General features: G+C 39.5%; 1 protein-coding gene and 1 long non-coding RNA gene across 2 annotated transcripts in view; one reads left to right on the forward strand and one right to left on the reverse strand.

Annotated features, from left to right (window-relative positions):
• LOC143367128 (uncharacterized) overlaps positions 1-21,765 on the forward strand; it is a 195,480-nt gene that overhangs the window by 167,359 nt on the left and 6,356 nt on the right. The window lies entirely within an intron of this gene.
• Positions 1-21,765, reverse strand: part of Scaf (inactive serine protease scarface) — a 109,000-nt gene that overhangs the window by 32,580 nt on the left and 54,655 nt on the right. The window contains exons 2-3 of the mRNA XM_076808558.1: positions 11,179-11,292; positions 10,495-10,709 (exon numbers count right to left, since the gene is read on the reverse strand). Of these exons, the coding sequence (XP_076664673.1) occupies positions 10,495-10,709; positions 11,179-11,266 (303 nt within the window). The 5' untranslated portion in view covers positions 11,267-11,292. The remainder of the gene's footprint in view (positions 1-10,494; positions 10,710-11,178; positions 11,293-21,765) is intronic.

Here is a 21,765-nt window from a genome sequence, read left to right on the forward strand (position 1 = left end):
GAGGTATTTTGCAAAACATGTGAGTAGAAAAAATGTTCAAAATATTCTCACAACCGTTGAAAAAATGACCACTTATTTTTGACAAGCAGTAAATATTAACTAATAATTTCAAATGATTAAAAGTATGAAAGTGTGAAAGCTCTAAATTATTTGTGGAATATTTTTTCATACAAAAATTTAAGAGTAAAATGACTTCAGTTCAAATACATCGCTAGAATGCCAAAGATCCGTGAACTCACTCCCGCAGAAATATCGCAGACATCAATAAGTGGATGAAGGAAAATACGCTGCGGAAAATGACTTCTGGCTGTAATATTACTGCAGAAAGCGATTAGAAGATTCTAAAACGTGTTGAAAATACGGGAGCTCTAAAGAATATGGTACAATCAGGAAGACCACGTGAGAGTACTATACGACAGGATCGTCTTATTCAGAGGAAAGTCGTTATAAATCCGTTTATTTCTTGGGTTCTGAGTGTGGTAATTTATATTTTATTGACTGTACTTTGTCAATATTTTAGAAGAAAATTTAGAACCACCTGTACAGAAGTTTGAACTCGAAGGAGCGTTTATTCTGCGAAACTATACTGATCCAAAACATACTTCAAGAGTTGCAAATACTTTTTTTTGGAAAAACGGAATTGAGTTTTTACCATGACCCAGATCTTAAGCCCATAGAACATTTATGGGATCACTTGGAAATGAATGCTTCATCAAATTTAAGGAAGAATAAAACTAAAGAATAATAGAAATAAGTAGTCATAGTATTGATCACACTGTTCAACAGAATTTAACCAACGCAAGAAAGAGGTTATCGACGCTGGTTGGCCCTGGCCTCACTTGCCTTGACTAGCTTGGCTTGGCTTGGCGCTGGCGTCGGCACGTTTCCCATCGTGACGACTCACGCACACATATGCCGCTACTACTGTAGGTGTTCCCCTTCTCTTATCATCTTGCCACTGCGCGATTATTTCTCGGTAACACTGGCTTTACTGTACAGCGCTCAGCTGATTCGGTTTTAACCTGCGCGCCAGAACCGCTAATATTCAAGTGTTAATATCTCGAGATCGAAGCTTCGGATCCCAAAACGGTAAAAGCCTTTTCGATGTGTTTTTGCATCAGGATATTGCATGTTGCGGGGACTCCCACAAATTTAGAACACCCTATATAAACATTTTCGTAACATATGCGTTGCGTCCATATTGTTATTATTTCAGAATCGTTATATTATCAAAAGAAAATAACACGGTAGATGCTCGCGCGTAACCTCGATGAGAGCCGATCTCTGATGTTGAGACAACGGAGGTTGTAAGTCTCCGCTACGGACCTTACCGACACCGGGAATTACATGGATGCCCTAATCGTTTTACGGAAGTAGGGCTAGTAAATTGAATGCTGATGTAATGGAAACCAGTGAGCTGAAGTATATTGAACAAACAAGAATAACGATGAACATGTATGACGGTGATAACAGTGAGTTGATTACAATATTACTGTGAGTCTTTAGAGTAGGGTGGGCCGAAAAAATAAAATTTTCCAAACTCGAAACAGCCTAGTGCGGAAAAGTTGGGTCTGGGGAAGACAAATGGAGGCAAACAATTTCTTTTCAAATCGGTCAATATTCGACCGGGCCCAAACGGGGTCAAAGTTTTTAATTTTTGACCAAGTTTAGCGACTTCTGTATATTTTCATAAAATTTGCATATTTCAGAGTTTAGCATCAGAAAATATTATTTAAGCCCATAAACACGTGAAATAGTGTTTTGTATATTGTCGCGAAGCGGAGTATCTATGTGTTTCTATTTTGGGACGAAACGCGGTTGTAGTGAAAGATGAACATATTTCATTGATTCAAAAGCCGAGCCAACAGCCTGTTTGATATGTAATATTCAATAGCAATTTTTTTTATAGATTTTTGTGACCATCACCCTCTATTTTCGAGAAATTCGTTTTTGAAAAAAAATGCAAATTTTCAACTTTCTACATCATTTGAGTTCAAACAGTAATAGGTATTCGGTTGCTTGTTCCGCCAAATTATTCTATAAACCCTCGCAAATACAGCGATATAAGTTATTATTGAATTATAAACATATAAATAAGTTTAAACATCGATCGAAGGGAAAAGAACACCCGAAATGCGCCCATTTTAGCAGATATCTTTAAATTTATTTCCATAACTAAGGGTCTAGGATCTAGAGGGCGATGGTGACAAACGGTTTGTGAATTCGTTTTCAGCGCACAAAAATCATTAAAAAATGGCTATTGAATATTACAGATCAAAATCTTTCACTACAACTGTGTTACGTCCCAAAATAGAAACACATAGTGTTGGATTACTATTATTATTAAAAGGCAAAAGTGATTCAACATTCAGGGAAACCTGAATATAGTAAAAGATAATGATACGTCTGTAGAGCGGCTTTTTCTTACAAGACCCGGCAACCGTGAAACACAGTCCGTTGTCAGAGAAGAGCCCAGTTCTGCGCGGTATTACGTGTTAGAAAGACATTGTTTCCTAGTCGTTAAATAAAAGTAAAGTATAAAATATAAAAGGTTCAATTTAATTAATAACTCATTTCCAATACATATTCTCCTTGTCATATAAGAAGGAATCCGCCGACCGACGAGTCTGAACTCATTACAATATGCGCAGAACATGTCTGAACCTGTTCTGCGCATATTGGCGCTCATTGGTACCGGCACAAGCTACTATTGGCTATACCCCCAATCAATGCTCCCTCAGAGCCAATGAGCTCATTCTACATGCGTGAAGCAGATTCCTTCTTATATGACAAGGAGAATAGATACTCCGCTTCGCGACAATATACAAAACACTATTTCACGTGTTTATGGGCTTAAATAATATTTTCTGATGCTAAACTCTGAAATATGCAAAATTTATGAAAATATACAGAAGTCGCTAAACTTTGTAAAAAATTAAAAACTTTGACCCTGTTTGGGCCCGGTCGAATATTGACCGATATGAAAAGAAATTGTGTGCCTGCATTTGTCTTCCCCACACCCAACTTTTCCGCACTAGACTGTTCGAGTCTCGAAAATTTGATTTTTTCGGCCCATTCTACTACCCACCCCACGGTTTAGCTTTCTTGCTGCGAGCGAGGGCCTTCGGGCCCCAGTAGGCCACTCGTTGACAGCCGAGAGCAATAAAATCGAAGGGCCAGATAAAATGTTCATGTGTTTGATAACTATTGATGAAAGTATTACCAATGGAGTTTTTAGGGTTTCTCAATGAAAATGATGCCAAACATGGAGTAATTCGGTCTATTTTTAGTGAACGTAGTGTGTGTCCTAATCATGTATTCATAAGAAAAAATAGACCGAATTGCTTCGCGACTCGACTCATTTTCATCGATGTAAACTCATCAATCCATCGGTGGTAACACTCTCATCAAAGTGTAACGAGAAATATCAACATCTTCATATTCAATACTGGATGAACTCAAGTCGCCGTCAACCGAGAGTTTCCCGCTGCTGCGCTATTTCACTCGCACTCGGTTTACGTCGTTCAGTCTCCGTGTCAAGCGGTTCGGGCGAGGGCCCTGATAAGGGTGAATTTATTTGGGAAACCAAAATTGCGTCATTCGTGACACCTACTCGCGAACAGATATATACATATATGTACGAGAAGAAGCAACTCAATTGTCCGATGACTGGAGGCAACATTTCAATAGGTAAATGCATGAAACTCTGGAATCAAGAAATCCAAAACAGGTGATGCACATGTAAGAACTGGCGAAATTCAACAATAGTTCGTCGTCTCAATTTTACAATTAAAATATTTATTTCGCGTGAATATAAAGTTTGCCAGCAAAGTCTTTTTCAATTTTAGTTCTATACAAGGCTGACTTTCCTTCGCCATGGTAAGTCCCATCTTGTCCTTTACGCTGGCAATCATGTGACTCTCCAAACGAGCGGGGCCAAAACAATGTTGCGCACTAAGCAGTGACAAATCTGCATTTCTAATCAGATCTTTGCAAAAGTGACGTTGATTGGTTCCTCATGTTTTCTCGATCAAATGAGAAAAATCATATAATTCGCACCATAATTAAAGAAATTGCGTGAAAATTTGTTTGCAGAATTGAAAGTCCGTTTCGTTAAAAATAGTCGGATTTAAATTATTTGTGTGTTTAAATTATTAATGGTGTCACTTTAATATTGATACGATGAAAAATAGACGGGAGAAATCAGCCACCAGCATCTGATGATCGTGGATTTGTCAGTTGGAGTTGCGTGGCCTTCGCAGGGTACGATGAGGTAACGGGAACGCTGCTCGGTTCCGCCTGAACCTAGCCATTTGGTTGTTATTTATTGTTAGCGTAATAGTTGTGTGCGGTACGAAGCTATGCGTAGACCAATACGAGATGAAGCTATCGAGAAAGAATCAATGGTTTAACCAATAAAGGTCGGTTTATACAACTCGGTGGGGACTCGGCGGCTCCTCGTCCCCCTCTTGGCCCGGGCTCGGTGGCTGTTCGTTGAGACGATGGGCCGAATCCGGGCCATGTCGAAGTGCAACGTTGTTGTATTTTATGCTCGCAATACATAGAGGAGTCATACCTGACAAGCGAATGTGCCGAGGTGTAGCTCCATGAGTTTATTGCCTACGCCTTCTTAGCTGGTCGAAACCGAGTGACTGATCAGTTCTGAACAAATCTTCGAATATACAAAAACCCTAATTGACCACGAGCGCAAATTTTACAATTATTTCAAGTTGTCCAGAAATACGTTTGATGCCCTACTGGATAAAATCAAACTAATAATTACCAAAAGCGATACAAACTGGAAGCAGTCGTTATCACCGAGAGAACGCTTAGCAATCTGTATGAGGTAGGTACAGAAGTTTATTTGTTACATGTGCAGGAAATAACAAAAAATAGTAATAATAAACGTACACAAAACGTAGAATACAAATATGCAGGGTGTCCGCGGGAACAGTAAACAGCTGGATATTTCCTAACGTATTCGAAATAGAAAGAAATGTTTATATGCAGTTGCATGGTTGGAGGGAGCTAATATACTAGCCCCGACAATTTTTTTCTTAGATTATTATTTTAAAAGATACGATGGTGAAGCTTGGTTTTTTAAATAGAACTATATATTTATTTAGAAATCAATTGATAGTGTGTTTCAAGACAGATTCAGTAACCTGTAATGTACCCGTGTTCCTCCACGATACGTATTGATGATGGATAATACAGGGCCATCATTTAATCTTACAATCCGCGCTTGCGCGAACAGGTAAAATGAAGACAACGCCTCACGGACGCACCCCACTACAGCCATGTAACCGTCCGGCGTCCGGAAGGTTGCTAGCGACCGCTGGACAGCAGTGATGCCCGAGCTTCGAAAATATTGGGATGGTCTCTTTCAAATTAACGCCGGGCCGGTTCATGATTGTAGTGGACTGCGTCCGTGAGGCGCTGTTGCCACTTTACCTGTTCGCGCGAGCGCGGGTTGTAAGATTAAATGACAACCCTGTACTTATTAAGCACATACTATGACTTCGGACCATGGTTGCCACCTCTCCGGTTTCGGTCCGGACACTCCGGGATTTGAAGCAAATCTCCGGACTCCGGTTTTACTGGTAAAATCTCTTGTAGAAAAAGCGAGATAATATATCGAAAATAATAATTCTTGGGGAATTTCTAATTGTTCTCGAAAATGACCATCTCCTATCGCGGGAATGACCCGAACATTCGAACGTCATTTGTTACTGTTGAGCCCAACGTTGCTATGACAGAGTATCAAGAAGTTGTCATTGTTACCTATATATCTGCGGTTTTAAATTTGAATGTATGTTATATGTATATTCTATAAGTGCAGCAATAATATCTAAGTGCAAATCTAATAATTTAAACTTTTCAAACAGGGCTGTTACAAGTAAGTATATGTATTATGTACGTATGAATTTGTTTTCTAAGTGTTTTTTTTTTAAGTTAAATTATTCAGTGTTATATAAAATTGTATAAATATAATTCAGTGAAATTATTCGTTTGTAAATTTGTCTTTATACGAAAGCATTACAATTATCAAGACGAATTTATTTATATATTGTTTTTAGGAACGAAGATGGAATCGCCTTTGCAAAAGAAGCGAAAGTATTTAACCAGTTCTAACATGGGATGGTGCAGTAAGAACGAATATAAAGAGTGGTTATTAGAAGTTGACACGCACACTGCAAAATGTAAGTGGTGGTCACGCATCTTCACCGTAAAATACGATGGAATAAAATCAGTGCAATCCCATTGTGATGGTAAGGAACACAAAAATTCTCTGCGCATCCAATTAGGAAATCGGTTGCTGACGAATTTTTGTAGCTCTAATTCAAATATAACAAGCACCGATTTAAAAGCTGCAGCAGCTGAAGTAGCTCAGATATCTCATGGGATTAATCACCATCATAACTATTATAGTACTGAATGTAGAATCAGATTAACATGTGAAATTTACAAAGATTCTACACTATCCTCAAAAATCCAATGCGGAAGAACAAAAGCAGAATGCATCGTAAAAAACGTTTTGTATCCTAAATCTATTCAACTTATTATAGATGATATGAAAACATCACCATTTTCTATTTGTACTGATGCTAGCAATGAAGGCACTCAAAAGTTTTTCCCGATTGCAGTAAGATATTTTAACCAGACCACAGGGTTACAGCATAAAATTGTAGACTTTTATGAGGATGAAAATGAAACTTCAGATGTCATAGTCAACAATATTAAACTGCAAGAAAAACATTGTCTTGATCCAACGAAATTAGTTTCGTACGGTGCAGATAATGCGTCCGTTAATTACGGAATACATGTTTCCGTATATCAAGACTTAAAGCAGGACTTAAATAATAATTTATTAAAAGTTAATTGGTATTGCCATATTTTACATAATGCATCTCGACACGCAGTGAAACTTCTTTCATTCGACGTTGAACATTTATTAAATAAAGTATTCGCCGAATTCAGTCATAGTGCGAAAAAAGTAAAAGAGCTGAAAGAATATTTTGCTTTCGTCGAAATGGAGTATGAAAACGTTTTAAAATATTCTAGAATTAGGTGGCTCTCGTTTTCCCAAGCTCTTGAACGTTTGTTACATTCTTGGCCGGCAATAAAAACCTATTTTTTTGAGCGAGGAAAAGAAAATTGCCATAAAGTTATATGGGATTTTATTAGTGGTCAAGAAAACGATTTGCATGATATGTTATCGCCACACAATTCGTTATTAACAATACCCGAATTATATTTATATTTTTTACATCATTACATGGATATAATGTCTAAAACTTTGCAGACTCCAGAAAGAAACAACATATTCGTTATTGAGTTGGATCAAGTCATGCGTGATTTGCGAACTAAAATTAATACGCGTATTGAAAATAATTTTTTAGGTACCCAAGTGAATGCTGCACTTGAAAGTATTGCTGATGAAAGTAAACAATTATTTATAACGGAAGCAATATCAGTTTATCAGAAAACTATAGATTATTAATCTGATAAAAAATTTACAAGCAATTAAATATTTTTAAACTAGAAACTGTAGGTAATGATTTCAATTACGAAAGCGTAATGAAAGTTGTAAATTTGTTAAATATATCAACAAACGGTAATATATTATTTGATGAGATAAAATTGTTAAAAACAATAATAACAAAAATAAAATTCAGGAAGATTCATTGGAAAAAAATGGACAAATATTTTTAATAGCGTTGATATATTTGTAGAATTACCAAAAATTGCGAAATATATATTAGCTATTCCAGTTAATAATAATTATATTGAAGGAGTCTTCTTGATTATGAAAAATCTTTGGAGTGACGAAAGAAATAGAATGCGAGTAAGCATAGTAACAGCTGAAATTCGTACAAAATTAAATTATAACATGAACTGTAAAGAATTTCATAATTTTTTGCTCCAACTGGATCAAAAAATATTATTGAAGTGCGCAATTTCTATTGAGAAATATCATTTACGAAATAAATAACTACATAGAGAAAGATTTTGCAAAATCTAAAAGATTTGTTCAAATTATGAAATATTGTAAATGTCGCAGTACCTTTGTAAAAAGGCTAGATATCTCTAGCAGGGATCCAAACCGCTGCGAAACCTTAACCCTTGCCGGGTTAACCAAGAAAGGTTTCTGTGACCCAATACTAACCGCGAGGGAACGGTTCTTAAATTCTAGAAAGAACCGAAGTAACCGGGTTAACCCGCTACAAGCGGGTTACTAGTAAAATAAGACAGTGTAGCCTAGACTAGACAGTCACTTATTAAGGCAAGTCAGTGATATGTGAATCTACAGACAATACATATTCAGATCAAATGAAAACACAATGTTTAAAATATACGAGAATATAATCCATGCAGGATTGATTAATTGTACAGGGTTGTTAGAAACGGAATTTATACTTTATTTCGTAAACTTCAAGAATTACTCAGCACCAATATGTTTTAGCATCAATATCTTCTACAGCCGTGTATACGTTTCGCCTAATAGCTTCCATTGTTTAATATTTTCTAGCATTCGAATATTTTCGACACCTAAGCCTTAGACAATAGGCAAAGGTCCCGTCATCTGGTCTACAGACGGTCTCGTCCGTGCAGCATGTACTACTGAAGCATCGAACAACCGGGTCGTAAACCGCGAAGGTGTGAGATTTTGGACAAAAATTGGCCGACAGCACAAATCGTGACCAATTTCAATAAATTTTCTTTTAAAATACTCGTAAAGGACTTAGCAATAACGGAGCACTGCAATAAAAACCATACTTCAATCTTTAGCTGTTGCCAGCTACGAGACTCTGTCTAAACTGGCGAAAATCACAAGAAATATACGTTCCATAAGTAGGAACGCGGCATTAGGGAGTCTCAAGTGGCGTTCGGTTCGCCGTTTGGATCAGATCAGGACGCGGCCTAAGGCTCAGGAAGTAGATTCCCAAATTTTTAATATGGTATCTATTTATGTACGTATACAATGAAAATAAATGAAAATACATACATCCATATGTAAATGAATAATAAGATATAAATTATGAATTAACCGCAGGCAGAATAGTGGTAAGTGTAAAGCCTTTCCGTCTCTGACTCGTTTTATTGCTTAGATCTCGAGCCGATCGCGTCCGATTTTTGCAGAGCCGACTCAAAGTCGGACTGTCCGCTCATGGATATAGCACGAATCGAGTCCCGGGACCCCGATCAATACGAGTGTATCGGGATTCCGCCTGATACCATCCGAATTTTTCTGATTTGTCCCCAAGCTCGGGTTCTCGAGCCTCGAGACAATATGCATATCCCCACCGCATATTTACAGTGGGTTCGTCCACGAAACTTTACTCTCCTGCGGCTCTCTTATTTCGCATCAGATTTATGCGCATCCAACAGCTATCTGATTTTGCATCAGGTTCATCCGCAATCGGGTTCGTTCAAGAAGTTTCAATTTCCTGCAACTCCCTAATTATTAAATTAGGTTCATCTGCACTTGATTGTATTCCTAGAGGCTTTATGTCAGGTTCGTCCTAGTTGTCAGTAATCCTAGCAACTCCCTAACTTGCGTCAGGTTCTTCCGCGCACCTAACTAACAAACTGATGAACTGTATTCCTTTAAAAATACCCTCTCTCTCTCTCTCTCTCTCTCTCTCTCTCTCTCTCTATCTCTCTCTCTCTGGTCTCTCACGTTGTTTGTGGCCCTGACTTGTAATAATATGAATTTTTTTCATTGTTTTCAAGTAGTGAATTTATCCGAAAAGTGTGTCCTATATATTAAGGCACACCTTGTATGTAGATCAGTGTTCTCTAGGCCAGCGATGCCCCGTTGGGCGGCCCGAGGGTGCGAGCATCCATAGCGTTTTCCAAGGCCGCGCAGAAGGGGGTGCTTGAAGCCAATGAAGCTGCGGGCATGCAACGGATGGGGAAAACCCGGCAGGTACGAGCCTACACGCACAATACTAGAGTTTTCCACATTCGTTGCATGCTCCCAGCTTCATTGACTGCCCCAACGGGGCAGCGCTGCTCTAGGCACTGGTCGACTTCAGGCGATGCACAGATTGGATGCATATATATTATATAGCCGGCTGCTTCATCTGGCGGATGAAAGAAAAAGTAACCCATATGTGACAACAAATGTTCCTTTACTACTTCCTTATTTTGCACTGCACTTGTAAACATTATTATGCATTCGAGCATCCTGGTAGGGCATTAGTGTTGCGCCGCAACAGTAAATGTATGAAATCGAGGAATTAGTCATTTATGGTTAGGAAATAATAGTATCCATTCATAACCCCATGTTATGAAAGCACTGTGTTGGAACAGTCATTTTTTACTTTAAAGCTTGTATGTTGGCTAAATCTATGCGCTTTATGCGGTTCTAATTGATATTAGCTTCACTTTTGATGTTTAGGTATTTATCGATACATGTGCTCGATGAGGTTCTGACTGGTATGTCTTTACAATAATGTAATACGCAATTGAAATGAAAAGTTTTACCTTACTCGAGAAAGGAGGAGTAACATTTTTAGTAATATGAATGTAACCATTAGGACAGCGATTCCTGCTAATACAAATTTTATCTGCTCCGATACAGCTTGTAGTAAAATTTGCGGTTTGTTCTACAAGTATCGCTGACGTTAAACCATCCAAGTCAAGAGAACCTTGTTTAGTTACTTCTTGATAGGCTTTTTGTTGTTCCAGAGTTTGAAATCCTGTATACATGAAAAAAGACACTCGTTAAAATAGTAAAAAACATAAATTGTAATATTACATTAATATTCGAAAAAATGAAAAAATTGACTTAATGAAGAAGATAAGGTGAAGAAAATTTATTTAAAATTATACAAAGCTTGTGTACGAAGCTCTAAATACATTGCCAAACTAAGTTGAAATTTTATTGTAAAAGAATTAAATGTTTAAAAATTATTTTTGTAAAAATGAATACAGGAGTTACTTTACATTTCTTTATAACCTGAAAAAAACTCGAATTAACTTTTATGTCTAAAACGATATTATAATGTTTATGATTCAGTTGAAAATTTTAATAAATTGAACAGGATAATATTCTGCATTATAGTGTGAGTTATTTCTAGTAATACACCTGTTTCAATGCGTTCTATATTAAAACAATAACATTAAACTATACAAATATTAGATATTAAATGCAAAAGGAATACACACCCATATTATACTTTGTGGTTGAATTTGTCGATGGAAATCCATTTGTTGATAAGATTGTAATAAGTAATATTAATATTCTGATAAGCATTTTCTTCGTATTTTCCAGCCGTGTTTCTGTAAAATAAATTATATTTCCAGATGTTAAATTCCTTCATTGGCATTTCTTACAGATAATTTTTATTTATTATACTATTCGGTTGTTTACGCGTGATAAACATTATAAAACCTTAAATTATAAAAGTGATAAATTTGAACAATTACGTAACTAAATAATGATTTGTTAAGATAAATGATAAGACATGTATTACGTAGTACAGTTAAGCATGGAGAATAATACATTTATTCAATTGATTTCTGAAATTGCATTTGATCTATTTAGATAAATACATGTAGGGTCGCGGAAAAAGGGAAGCCTCAGACGCGCGACTCGAACCCGCGATCTCCAGATTCGCTGCGCGCTGGCCAGCCGCCTTATTTTTGAAGAATTCGGCAATGAGTGTGATTTTGATAATCATTTGCACATTCTTCGATCGGTGATAGAACAGTTCGATGAGTTTTTCACTGACTTCGATTCGCTCAGAAATGATCTAATTCTCTTTGAGAATCCCCTCACCGTAAAAATCGAAGAAGAAGCCCTCCAGTATCAAGAAGAACTATGCGATCTTCAGTACAACATTTCTTTGAAAACGAGGGAAGGAAAAGGAGCCGAATTCTTCAAAACACTGGAAGAATCGACATACCCCAAACTTCGGAATTTCGCGCTCCGAATTTTATCCATGTTCGGATCGACCTATTTGTGTGAATGTTCGTTCTCGAAAATTAAGACAGAACAGTGCACACATCTGAACGATTCCTCGCTTGTGTCTTTGATACGCACAGCGTCGCCCAACCTCCCCGTTAATATTTTAGATTTTCCCAGCACGTCTAAACGTGCGCGAAAATGTAGTTTTCACAAACATGTTTAAATGTTTGATAGTAAAACGCATTTTACCAATCTATTTCTTATCACGTGACACAGTGGAATAAGCCTACAGGGGATACCACTGACAAAAAAAACGCAGTCCCCAATAGGTGATGTGGAAACCTAGTGATGCGGATGTCACTTCAATGCGCCATGCGTGGTTCATATGGTACGGGCCTGAGGCGCTCCAAGCAGATTGACCGCCGCGGAGGCCAAGACGCGCGGCAGGAGAAAGAAACTCGGCCGAAAAGATCACAATTCCCAAGCCTGATATACAGAAAATCGGTGCTGTGCATTAGGATGGTCGCAAGACATGGGTGAAAATTTTTTTTCGTCGTATCTTCGACGGCAACCCCCAAAAGTTGCCAATTGGTGTAAAAATGAGATTGTCAACGTTTCAGCTCGATTGGATAACGTTAAGACCTACCTCATCAGCCTAAACTATTAAAAAACAGCTATTTTTCTAAAAAAAAAAACGGTGTTTTCCGCTATAAAATTAGAACGGTTTATCCTAGGAACGTGTTTTTTTTTAGTTTCGTGGAGAGTGTTCCTGGTTTCAATTTTCATTCCCACAACTTTTTTGACAAACGTACAGATCGGAAGATATTTGGCTTTTTCGTGGACCGGACCCGGAAATTCGACTTTTTCAAGAAAATGTAAACATTCGCTTATGTTGATAATTTTTTTTAAAAATGTTTTCTACTATTTTTTAGTTATTTAGCATCAAAGAATTCAAGCAAGATACTTTAAAAAAATATATTTTCAATTAAGTAGGTGAAAGGAAGGAGTTGGATAGAGGTGGGGGGGGGGGGGATGAAAGAAAATATTGACATACGAATCAATTATGTATTATAATTTATTTATTTATTTATTTAACATTGTACGCCAAGAATCGCAAAAAGTGTATTTAGTCATGTGGGGAGACCAAATAACAGACCCATACTGTAGGTGAGGCAGAACTAGCATGTTATATAAATAAAGCAGGGTTTTAGGATTCTGGAACTTGAAGCACGCTCTGCCAATAAAACCCAGCATTTTATTTGCCCTAGCAGAAATATGGTGAAGGATAACGAGGAATCAATGGCAACCCCTAAATCACGGGTAGAATTAAGAGTAGAAAGCTGAACACCAGAGAGAGCATAGGGATAGCCAGAGGGATTCCTACTACGCGTAAATCTCAAGACATGATACTTACTAACATTTAGCTGCATACAATTTCTCGCACACCACTCGTCTAACCTATCAAGATCAGACTGGAGATCCAGAGCATCGGAATTACTGGCAACCGTTTTGAACATCTTGAGATCATCAGCAAACAGGAGAAACTCACTGTACCAGAAGGAGTCCCTCACTTCGTTAACAAAGAGCAAAAAAAGCAGCAGTCCAAGATGGACTCCTACGGAACAGCCGACGTGGCATAAACCCTTCTAGATACGCTATCGCCTACCCTAACTGACTGGGTACGCCTGGTAACATACGAATGCAACCAGCATAGTTGGGAACCACCAAAACCTAAGTTCGCTAGTTTATTGATCAAGAGATGCAAGTTTACTCTGTCAAAAGCCTTCCTAAAATCCGTGTAGACAGCATCAACCTGCAGGCCCTCATCCAAGGCCCGAGATACAAAGTTACAAAAAAAATTGAATTACTACTCGTAGAGCGACCAGAAGAAAAACCATGGTGTTTCATAGTTATAATGCTGGATGGCAGAGCATAAATCTTCTTGGTGCTGATGCCCTCAAATATCTTGCTCACGACATTGAGCAAGGATACTGGCCTGTAATTAGTAATATCGGATTTCTCGCGTGATTTAAAAACCGGAGAGATGATACCTTCTTTCCAAGTACACGGGAAACGCCCCACTGATAGTGAATGATTGAATATTATCCATAATGGCCTCAACAAAATAAATTTGCATTTATTAAAGTACAAATGAGAGTTCCCATCCACTCCCGGACTCTTATTGATATTTATGACGCCAATTTCAGAGAGAATCTCCCCGATGTCAACAGTAAGCCCACGCAAGTCCAGCACATCCAATTAATGCTATAGCCCGTGTCAGCTACGGAAAACACTGACTCGAAGAAGTTGGCAAATGCGTTAGCAATGACAGTACGTGCCCTCCGAAGTGCATTCAATTGGGTAGACCACCCGCAGACCGGTTAGAGTTAACATATCCCCAGAACGCCTTGATATTGTGGGGAATGTTGGATTCTGCACGAGCAATGTAGTCGTCATAACAGGTAGACGATTTACACGCAGATCTCAAATAGCTAAACATCAAGTAGTCATGATGGTTGTTGAACCTCTTGAAGTCGCGATGGGGAGCCTTCTTGGCACCAATCAGGGACATAAGCTCCCTGGAAAACCAGCAAGGATATTTGGAAGATCGCACCCTGAGTAGATGTACAAATACCTCCACTGTATAAAAGATGTGATCATACAGAGCAGAAACAGCATTATCCAGCGAGAGGCTTTTAAAGGATACATCCCAATCGACAGAATTTAGATGTTGAAGGACAAATTCAAAGTTCTTCATCTGGAATCGAACCTCGGTAAACCCTGACCTCCCAAAGACCGAATACGCTGAAGATTGAGAGAAACGAGAAGGCAGGGATAGAAGTGATCGGGAGTTACCAGGGCATCAGGGGATAGTTCCACGAGAATGTCGCTTAGGTTCGATAGGACGAGATCAAGGATGGACCCATGGGAATTTAAAAAAAATTTTGCTGCCGTAAGTTGTGCAGATGGCAGACCCCCTGTATACAATCGAATATTAATCTATCATCGCTAGATACCGAGCAGAACAAGGAGGAATTAGTCGCGCAAGAGGAATAGGAATCCAACAGATGCGAGGTGCATTATAATCACCCAAGAGAAGGACCTTGACGTTGGGAAAACGTAGGAGTATTTCATCAATGCAAAGACTGTGGTCCAGGTATGTATCAGGATTAGACGCAGGCGGTATATAGGATGTCCACGGGAAGACTGGACAGCTGGATATCTCCTAAAGTATTGGAGGTAATTTTTTTTTTATACATGGAATTGCATGGTTCGAGAGGGCCAATTTATTAGCGCAGACGAATTTTTTCTTCAATTATTATTTTAAAAGATACGATGGTCCACTTCGGTTTTTTAAATGGAACTATTTTTTTTTAAGAGATCAGTTGACAGTGCGTTCCAAAACAAATTCAATAAGCTTTAATGTATACACTTTATTTCCACTGGTTTTTGAGATATTGCGCTTGCAAATTTACTGATTTTCACTGGAAGAAAACCCGCTGAAATAGCAAGCACCGGGGGCGGTCTTGCTGTCGCCACGGGTGGCATTGCCCGTTGCAACAGATACCTACCTGTCAAAGGTCTACGCCAGGAATGGCAGGCCCAAAGGCTGGACAATAATTTTCCGTCAAAAATGCTAGGTAGGTACATTTGCGGTATCGGGAAGCGCACCGTTAATGTTTCAAAACGTTATAAAATTTACTTAGAGTTTGTACGCAAAGAGAAGTAGGAAAATATGACTCAATTTTCAACTTCAATAGTCTTTTAGTTCGCACTTGCTTCTACGCTCGGATGGCCGGTTCTTTTGGCAGGGATGCAAGTTCGATTGGTTAGGAGGTGTGAAAGTTGCTAGAAGAAATTTCAACCATAGGGAGCAGATTGTATTAGGTCCAATCGGATTTGCACCCCTCCCAAATGGCTGCTTTCTTGAAGAGGCCCTCTTCACAGCAATACCTCCTCCCCAATGCCCACCTTCTCTCGCACGGAATACGTCAACGCATGCTTTTGTTTTGATATTGGAGCTCGTGTTTATACTCGAGAGATAAGGGATCTGTTTCGAATTTGTAGGGAGGACGATGCAGGCGGGACCACGCGCAGTCAGCGGACTACCCCTTCTCTTCCTGTGTCTCTCCGTGAGGCGTATTGATGTGGGATAATACTTTGTAAATTCTAGTTTCCCAAAATTATTCAGGATGATCAGCCAGAGCGTTTCACCAGGGTCGCGTATCGTCCCGTTAGTCGGCTAGAGAACGGTTTCCTACAGTTTTGGATAATTTATGACTTAATTGGTTGCGCCTCGTAGCAGACGTGAACTCAGGGTACCGGAAAACGGAAACAGGAATGGTATGCCTTTTCTTCTTTATAGCAACTCGAAGACTTTCTGTTTCTTTCCTCTTCGGACCTTTTCGAACCGAAACACGTGGTGCCTGCTGTCTATCTCGAAGCAATCGGTACATTGGCAGTAAAAGGACGGAGCGCGGGCTTTTGTGAAAGTGTACGTGATGTGATGGTTCGTTCGCTGCACTTCTGCAAACCACGTGTGTTTCGAAAATGCGATGGCTTCTTTTTACCTAAAGCCTCTTGTCCTGGTGGGGGTTAACTCATAATGGAACGAGAGAAGCTACTTGGGGGTAGAGGAAGTTGCTTGGAAAAAATCCTGTCAGTCAGCTAGCAATCAAGTCGCAGAAATGTTCACGGCCCAAGAATATTACGCAACGTTCTGGGTGTACGCCCGGAACAACGGGGACGCAAGTGCTGCTGTGCGAGAATTTGCGCTGGAATATCCGCGGATCCGAACGCCAAGCGAGGATACATTTCGCCGTTTAGCGTCGAGGTTGTTCTCGACGGGGTCCATGATGCCGCGAGGCAGCGAGGTGGGCAGACCTGCAGCAGCGCGAAATCTGGGCACTACCGAGAGGATCATCGACGCCGTTGAAGCTAACCCAACTGTCAGTGTGCGCGCACATGGATACAGCCGGACTATTACGTAACGCAGTTTCTTAGCGGTCATGGAAATTTTAGGTGGAAACTCAACACTTTCGCACTGAGCGAGTCCGCTCTGTGCGAGTGTAGGGCGGCGGAGACCTCGAAGCACCTCATCTACCAGTGCTGCTTAAATGAGCAGGCAAGGACGGTTATGAGGGAGGAACTGCAGAAAAAGGGCCACGGATGGCCCCTAGTGGAACAGGATCTCGTCGGTAAAACGACCTTCCGCAGCTTCCGGGATTTCGCACACGCGACACTGAAGGCCAAGGAACGACCGACGACGACAGAAAAAAACGAGGATCAACAACAGCAGCAAGGACATCAAAAACGCCCTGGATAACGAAAAGGAACCAGAAGAACAACCAGCATAAGTATTATCATGGAAGGAACTTTACATGTACAGTTGCAGGAAGAGAAGAAAGAAGAAGAGGACCACCGAGGCAATGACAAAACAAAGACAAGACGAACACGCTGACAGACGTAACAACGACACAGACATGGACAACGGACCAAAACCAGGACCAACCACGAAAGGGAAAGGACTACAAGAAGCCGCATACAAGGACCGAACAAGAAGAAGGGTAATATAGCCTGTGACCGCCTCTGCAGGCAGTGAGCAGTAATGCGAGCTGTGGTGGTGCAGGTAAACGGCTGTAAGCCATCCTGCTGAGATCGAGCATCCGCTGGAGGCTCTACCACCGCTAAGCGACGTGGAGCGCCGACTAAACGAGCCGCTTCCCCCAGGGGTAGATCCAACTTGTCCGAAGACCCGCAAGGCGAGGGCAGGGTTTTTCCAAGTCGCGTGCCTTCCATCTACGCACGCCGTTTCCCTTGGCAGTATGCCCAGAAAGATAGAGAATAACACCTTTTCTCGGGAAGCCGGTATGAGTCGGAAAACCGACTTGGTTGTACGGCGTGTGCGATCGCTATCGCGATCGGGACCAGAAGCGCGCACAATACTTGTTAGTGTGCGCGACTTGAGCCGCCGCCTAAAGTAAGTCATAGTTCAAGATGACTGCAGCAATTATTAACTAAGAAAAAAAAATATTATCTAATAGTGGATGTTTTTTGCATTTTGTTCTAGTGTCAGCAGCACGACGGTACACCAAATCCTCAGGGATCGCATGTTGCATCCGTACGGATATGTGCGGGTGCAACATTTGCACGCCGGGGATCACAGCCAGCGGGTTCAATATTCCAGGTGGCTGTTGGGAGAAGTACTAAGGAATCCGTCGTTCACCAAATACATATTGTAGACGGAGGAAGCACTTTTCGATAGGGAAGGATGCTTCAATTCCCACAATATGCATGTGTGGAGCGACGAAAATCCCCTAGCGCTTCGTCCACGCGCAGCACAAGTCCGGTGGTCGATCAACCTATGGGCCGGCATTTGTGTGCGACTTTATCGTTGGGCCGTACATTATGCCAGACAGGCTGGACGGCTCAGCGTATAAAGATTTTTTAGAACATGTTCTGCCGGATGTTATGGACGATATTCCATATGAGATCCGACAGAACATGTACTACCAGCATGACGGAGCAGGGCCACATTACGCCATGAATGTCCGCGGTTATTTAGATGAAACCTTGCAGGACAGGTGGATTGGCCGCGGCCGTGAAGAGGAGGCCTACGATGCGTGGCCTCCACGGTCACCGGATATGAATCCGCTGGATTTTTTCTTCTGGGGCTATTCGAAGGTAATCTGATTATTGCTGTTACTTTTTACTTATTATTGTTGTAGGCATTCTTTTTTTACTTATGTTTTGTATTTGTTGTACAACAATCATTTCAGAATGAGGTGTATCGTAGGCCGGTGGATACGAACATAACACCGCAAACATTACAGGGCGTCCAAAGGCAACTGATTCTCCGCGCTGAAGCATGCATCAACAATGGCGGTGGCCACGTGGAGCAGTACTTAAATTGACAACAATTGGCCCCTTTCGAGGCCACCAATTTTTAAAACGTAGGAACAACACGTTCCATGAAAAATAAATTAAGTGATCAGTGTTAGTACCCGTGCAGTGAAGTGAATATTCGGTACATTAACCCGGACGCATCTGACATTGCGACCCTTTGGGTAGTGTCGTATACCTGTGACCAGCTGTGCACTGAGCTCGTCCATCGATGACCAGGATTGGTTCAGTGACCCAGTGATACAGGTTTTCAAACTGCGGGTGAATTTCCGACACGAGTGACTTTTAGTTACTTTATTGGTGATTCTTAATTTTTAAATTTAACGCAGGCTATGGCTTATTTCCGGCGATAATTCTCACAATTTCCGTACCTAAATATTTCTTAGGGGTTTTTAAACAGACTTATTCGTTATCAGCAACAGTGTTGGCCGTTATTGAATTATAGATTTTTAGCACAATAACCAACTACGATCACTTTTCGTTCATTTCCTGTTACATTACCTTTTCGTAGCTTGTTCGTAGTCGCAGCGCGGCCCGGCGCGCGGCCACGCTAGCGCGGGAGCTCCAGCGGAAGGCTCGCGCTCTGATTGGTCGGTGCTTTTTGTTAGTATCTCGTTAACGAATCCTCCAAGAACATTTTCGCAAAGGAAAAAATTGAAGGAGCCGCAGCACTTTTGGAACACCCTGTATATGGTTCAATCCATGCGAAGCGGATCACTTTGAGCACTCAATGTCTGAGATTTTGTTCAAATTGAAACATGTTATAGTGCATGTGAAAATAATAGGGGTTCAAGTTGTCACATTTTGCCACAATCAAAATTGTTTTACAAATACAGACCTTCAAAGTATACAACTTTCATCGATTTTTTGAAAATTACCTTTTGAATTTAGCAAAATGATTATTTAAGTCTTCCTTATTTTCACATGGACTCTAACATATTTCAATTTGAACAAAATCCCAGGAGGTTATTCAGATATTATCTTTGCCCATCTCCGTTCTCCAGCCGCTTCACCGTGATTCATTCAAGCCACCCTGACGTCAAAATAGTAATAAGGGAAATGCGGCAACAGCGCGATGCGACTCTCCATACATATCGGCAACTATGGATTTCCTAGATTTATCGGCTAGCTAGGACTTCCACCGGTTCTAATGGTACATGGCGCGAATATACCATCAGCGCCGGTGACGGAGAATACTTGAAGCCTCATTCTGTCATTTCTTGAGTCTATCTCAGTACACGAATCATAAATTCATTATTATTTCATCGTACGGTGCTTATTAGCGTTCAAACGCACCAGACCACCCTGCACGAATGTCTATTGGAGGCAACTATACCCGCAAAAACTTCCTTCTTGTCGATTCCAGCACGAAAGTTGGTTGAAACGGTTTCGCGCAAACGTACACGCTTTTCCTAGCTTGTGTGAGCGTACGCACATATTCAAGGCCCGGTGCGACGGCAGCCTTAAGAACACGTGTAGAGCTTTCGTTTCACTTGTTTATTATTTTCTAGCTGAAGACCCTAGGATCCTCCGCCACTCCAAAAAGATCCACAGTGAAATATGGTCCACTAATAAAATTGAAATATAATTTAAAAATATTAGATTTAAATCAGCTATATTTACAGTTTATTTAAAACATAAGTTTTGTAAATTTGAAGTAATTTTTTTATTTCATAGCTAATATTAAATTTAAAAAATTAATTTTTAATATCTTTAATCTCCAAAATTTACGTTTGTATGTTATGTTATGCTAAATAATGTTTTTTTTATAGATTAGACTAATAGATACATATGTATATATAATAATTTGTTTGTAATAATTATATGTGATATGTTACATGCATTGTGGTTTATTTTATAATAACATTTCTTCAGCTTCAACCGTTAAGGGCTTAACTTTTTCATTCTCTTTCAATCTGAGAGAGTTACGTGAGGGATCTGATTAGATTAAGAGATAATATACAATATCTTTGTTAGTCATTTGCCTGTTGCACATTCTGCTATGTTTAGCTCGGGCTTTACAAAATTTTTTATTATTTACTTCTTGTGGCTCTTCTGATATCTAGCCAAACGGTAAATCAAATGATTTGATAATGTCGCTTCCATGAATAAGGACTTTATGAAGGGATGGTGGCATTTTATACCATTCATACAATTGCACACAAATCTCTACAGTATTAGTAAGTAAGAAGCAATAAGTTTTAAATTTATTACAATTGATCATTCTGCCACAATTTAAAACTTGCAATATATTATATAATCTTTGGATAAAATGTTCAGCTAAACCAATATATTTCGCAACGGCTTTGATTTGGGCAAAAAAGGAAAGAGCTGCATTACCACTGTTGGTTGTTCCAAAACCTTGCTTAACAATATCTACAAGTAATGAAAGATTACATTTTAAATAATTTTGTATACTTTGTTTCCTTAATTTCTTTAACTGTTTTTCTTTGGTTGTCCTTGCTGAACCTTTTTTGAAATCAAGATTATACGCTACGTGTAATAGATATTCCATGAAATGGATCCAACAGTGGAGTGTAGAAAGGCCGAATTTGTAGTAATCTTCATTACTTTGAAGATTTTTCACATAATCCAGATTATTTATAAATTTAGGTCCAACTCGACAAATATTACAGCAAGTTTAAGCTTTTTGCTCAGTTAGTATATTACACACTTTGCCATCTATCATTGTGCACTTCAAATCAAAACTTACTTCAAATGACATGTCATTCAAATCCAAACAATATGTTTAAACTTTTTTCAATAGATTTGTGTAATATTCGTATTCATTTTTTACGTCTGAAAAAATTTCTTTAATAAATTCAAATTTGATACATCAGCAAAAGTAGACTGGTGATGGAGTTTTATTTGACCAAATAACAGCATCCATAACTTTTAACTGAAGGGGAACAAAAGAAACTATAAAAACAGCACTGTCTAAA

This window comes from Andrena cerasifolii, chromosome 3, assembly GCF_050908995.1.
Source record: "Andrena cerasifolii isolate SP2316 chromosome 3, iyAndCera1_principal, whole genome shotgun sequence".
NCBI lineage: Eukaryota > Metazoa > Arthropoda > Insecta > Hymenoptera > Andrenidae > Andrena > Andrena cerasifolii.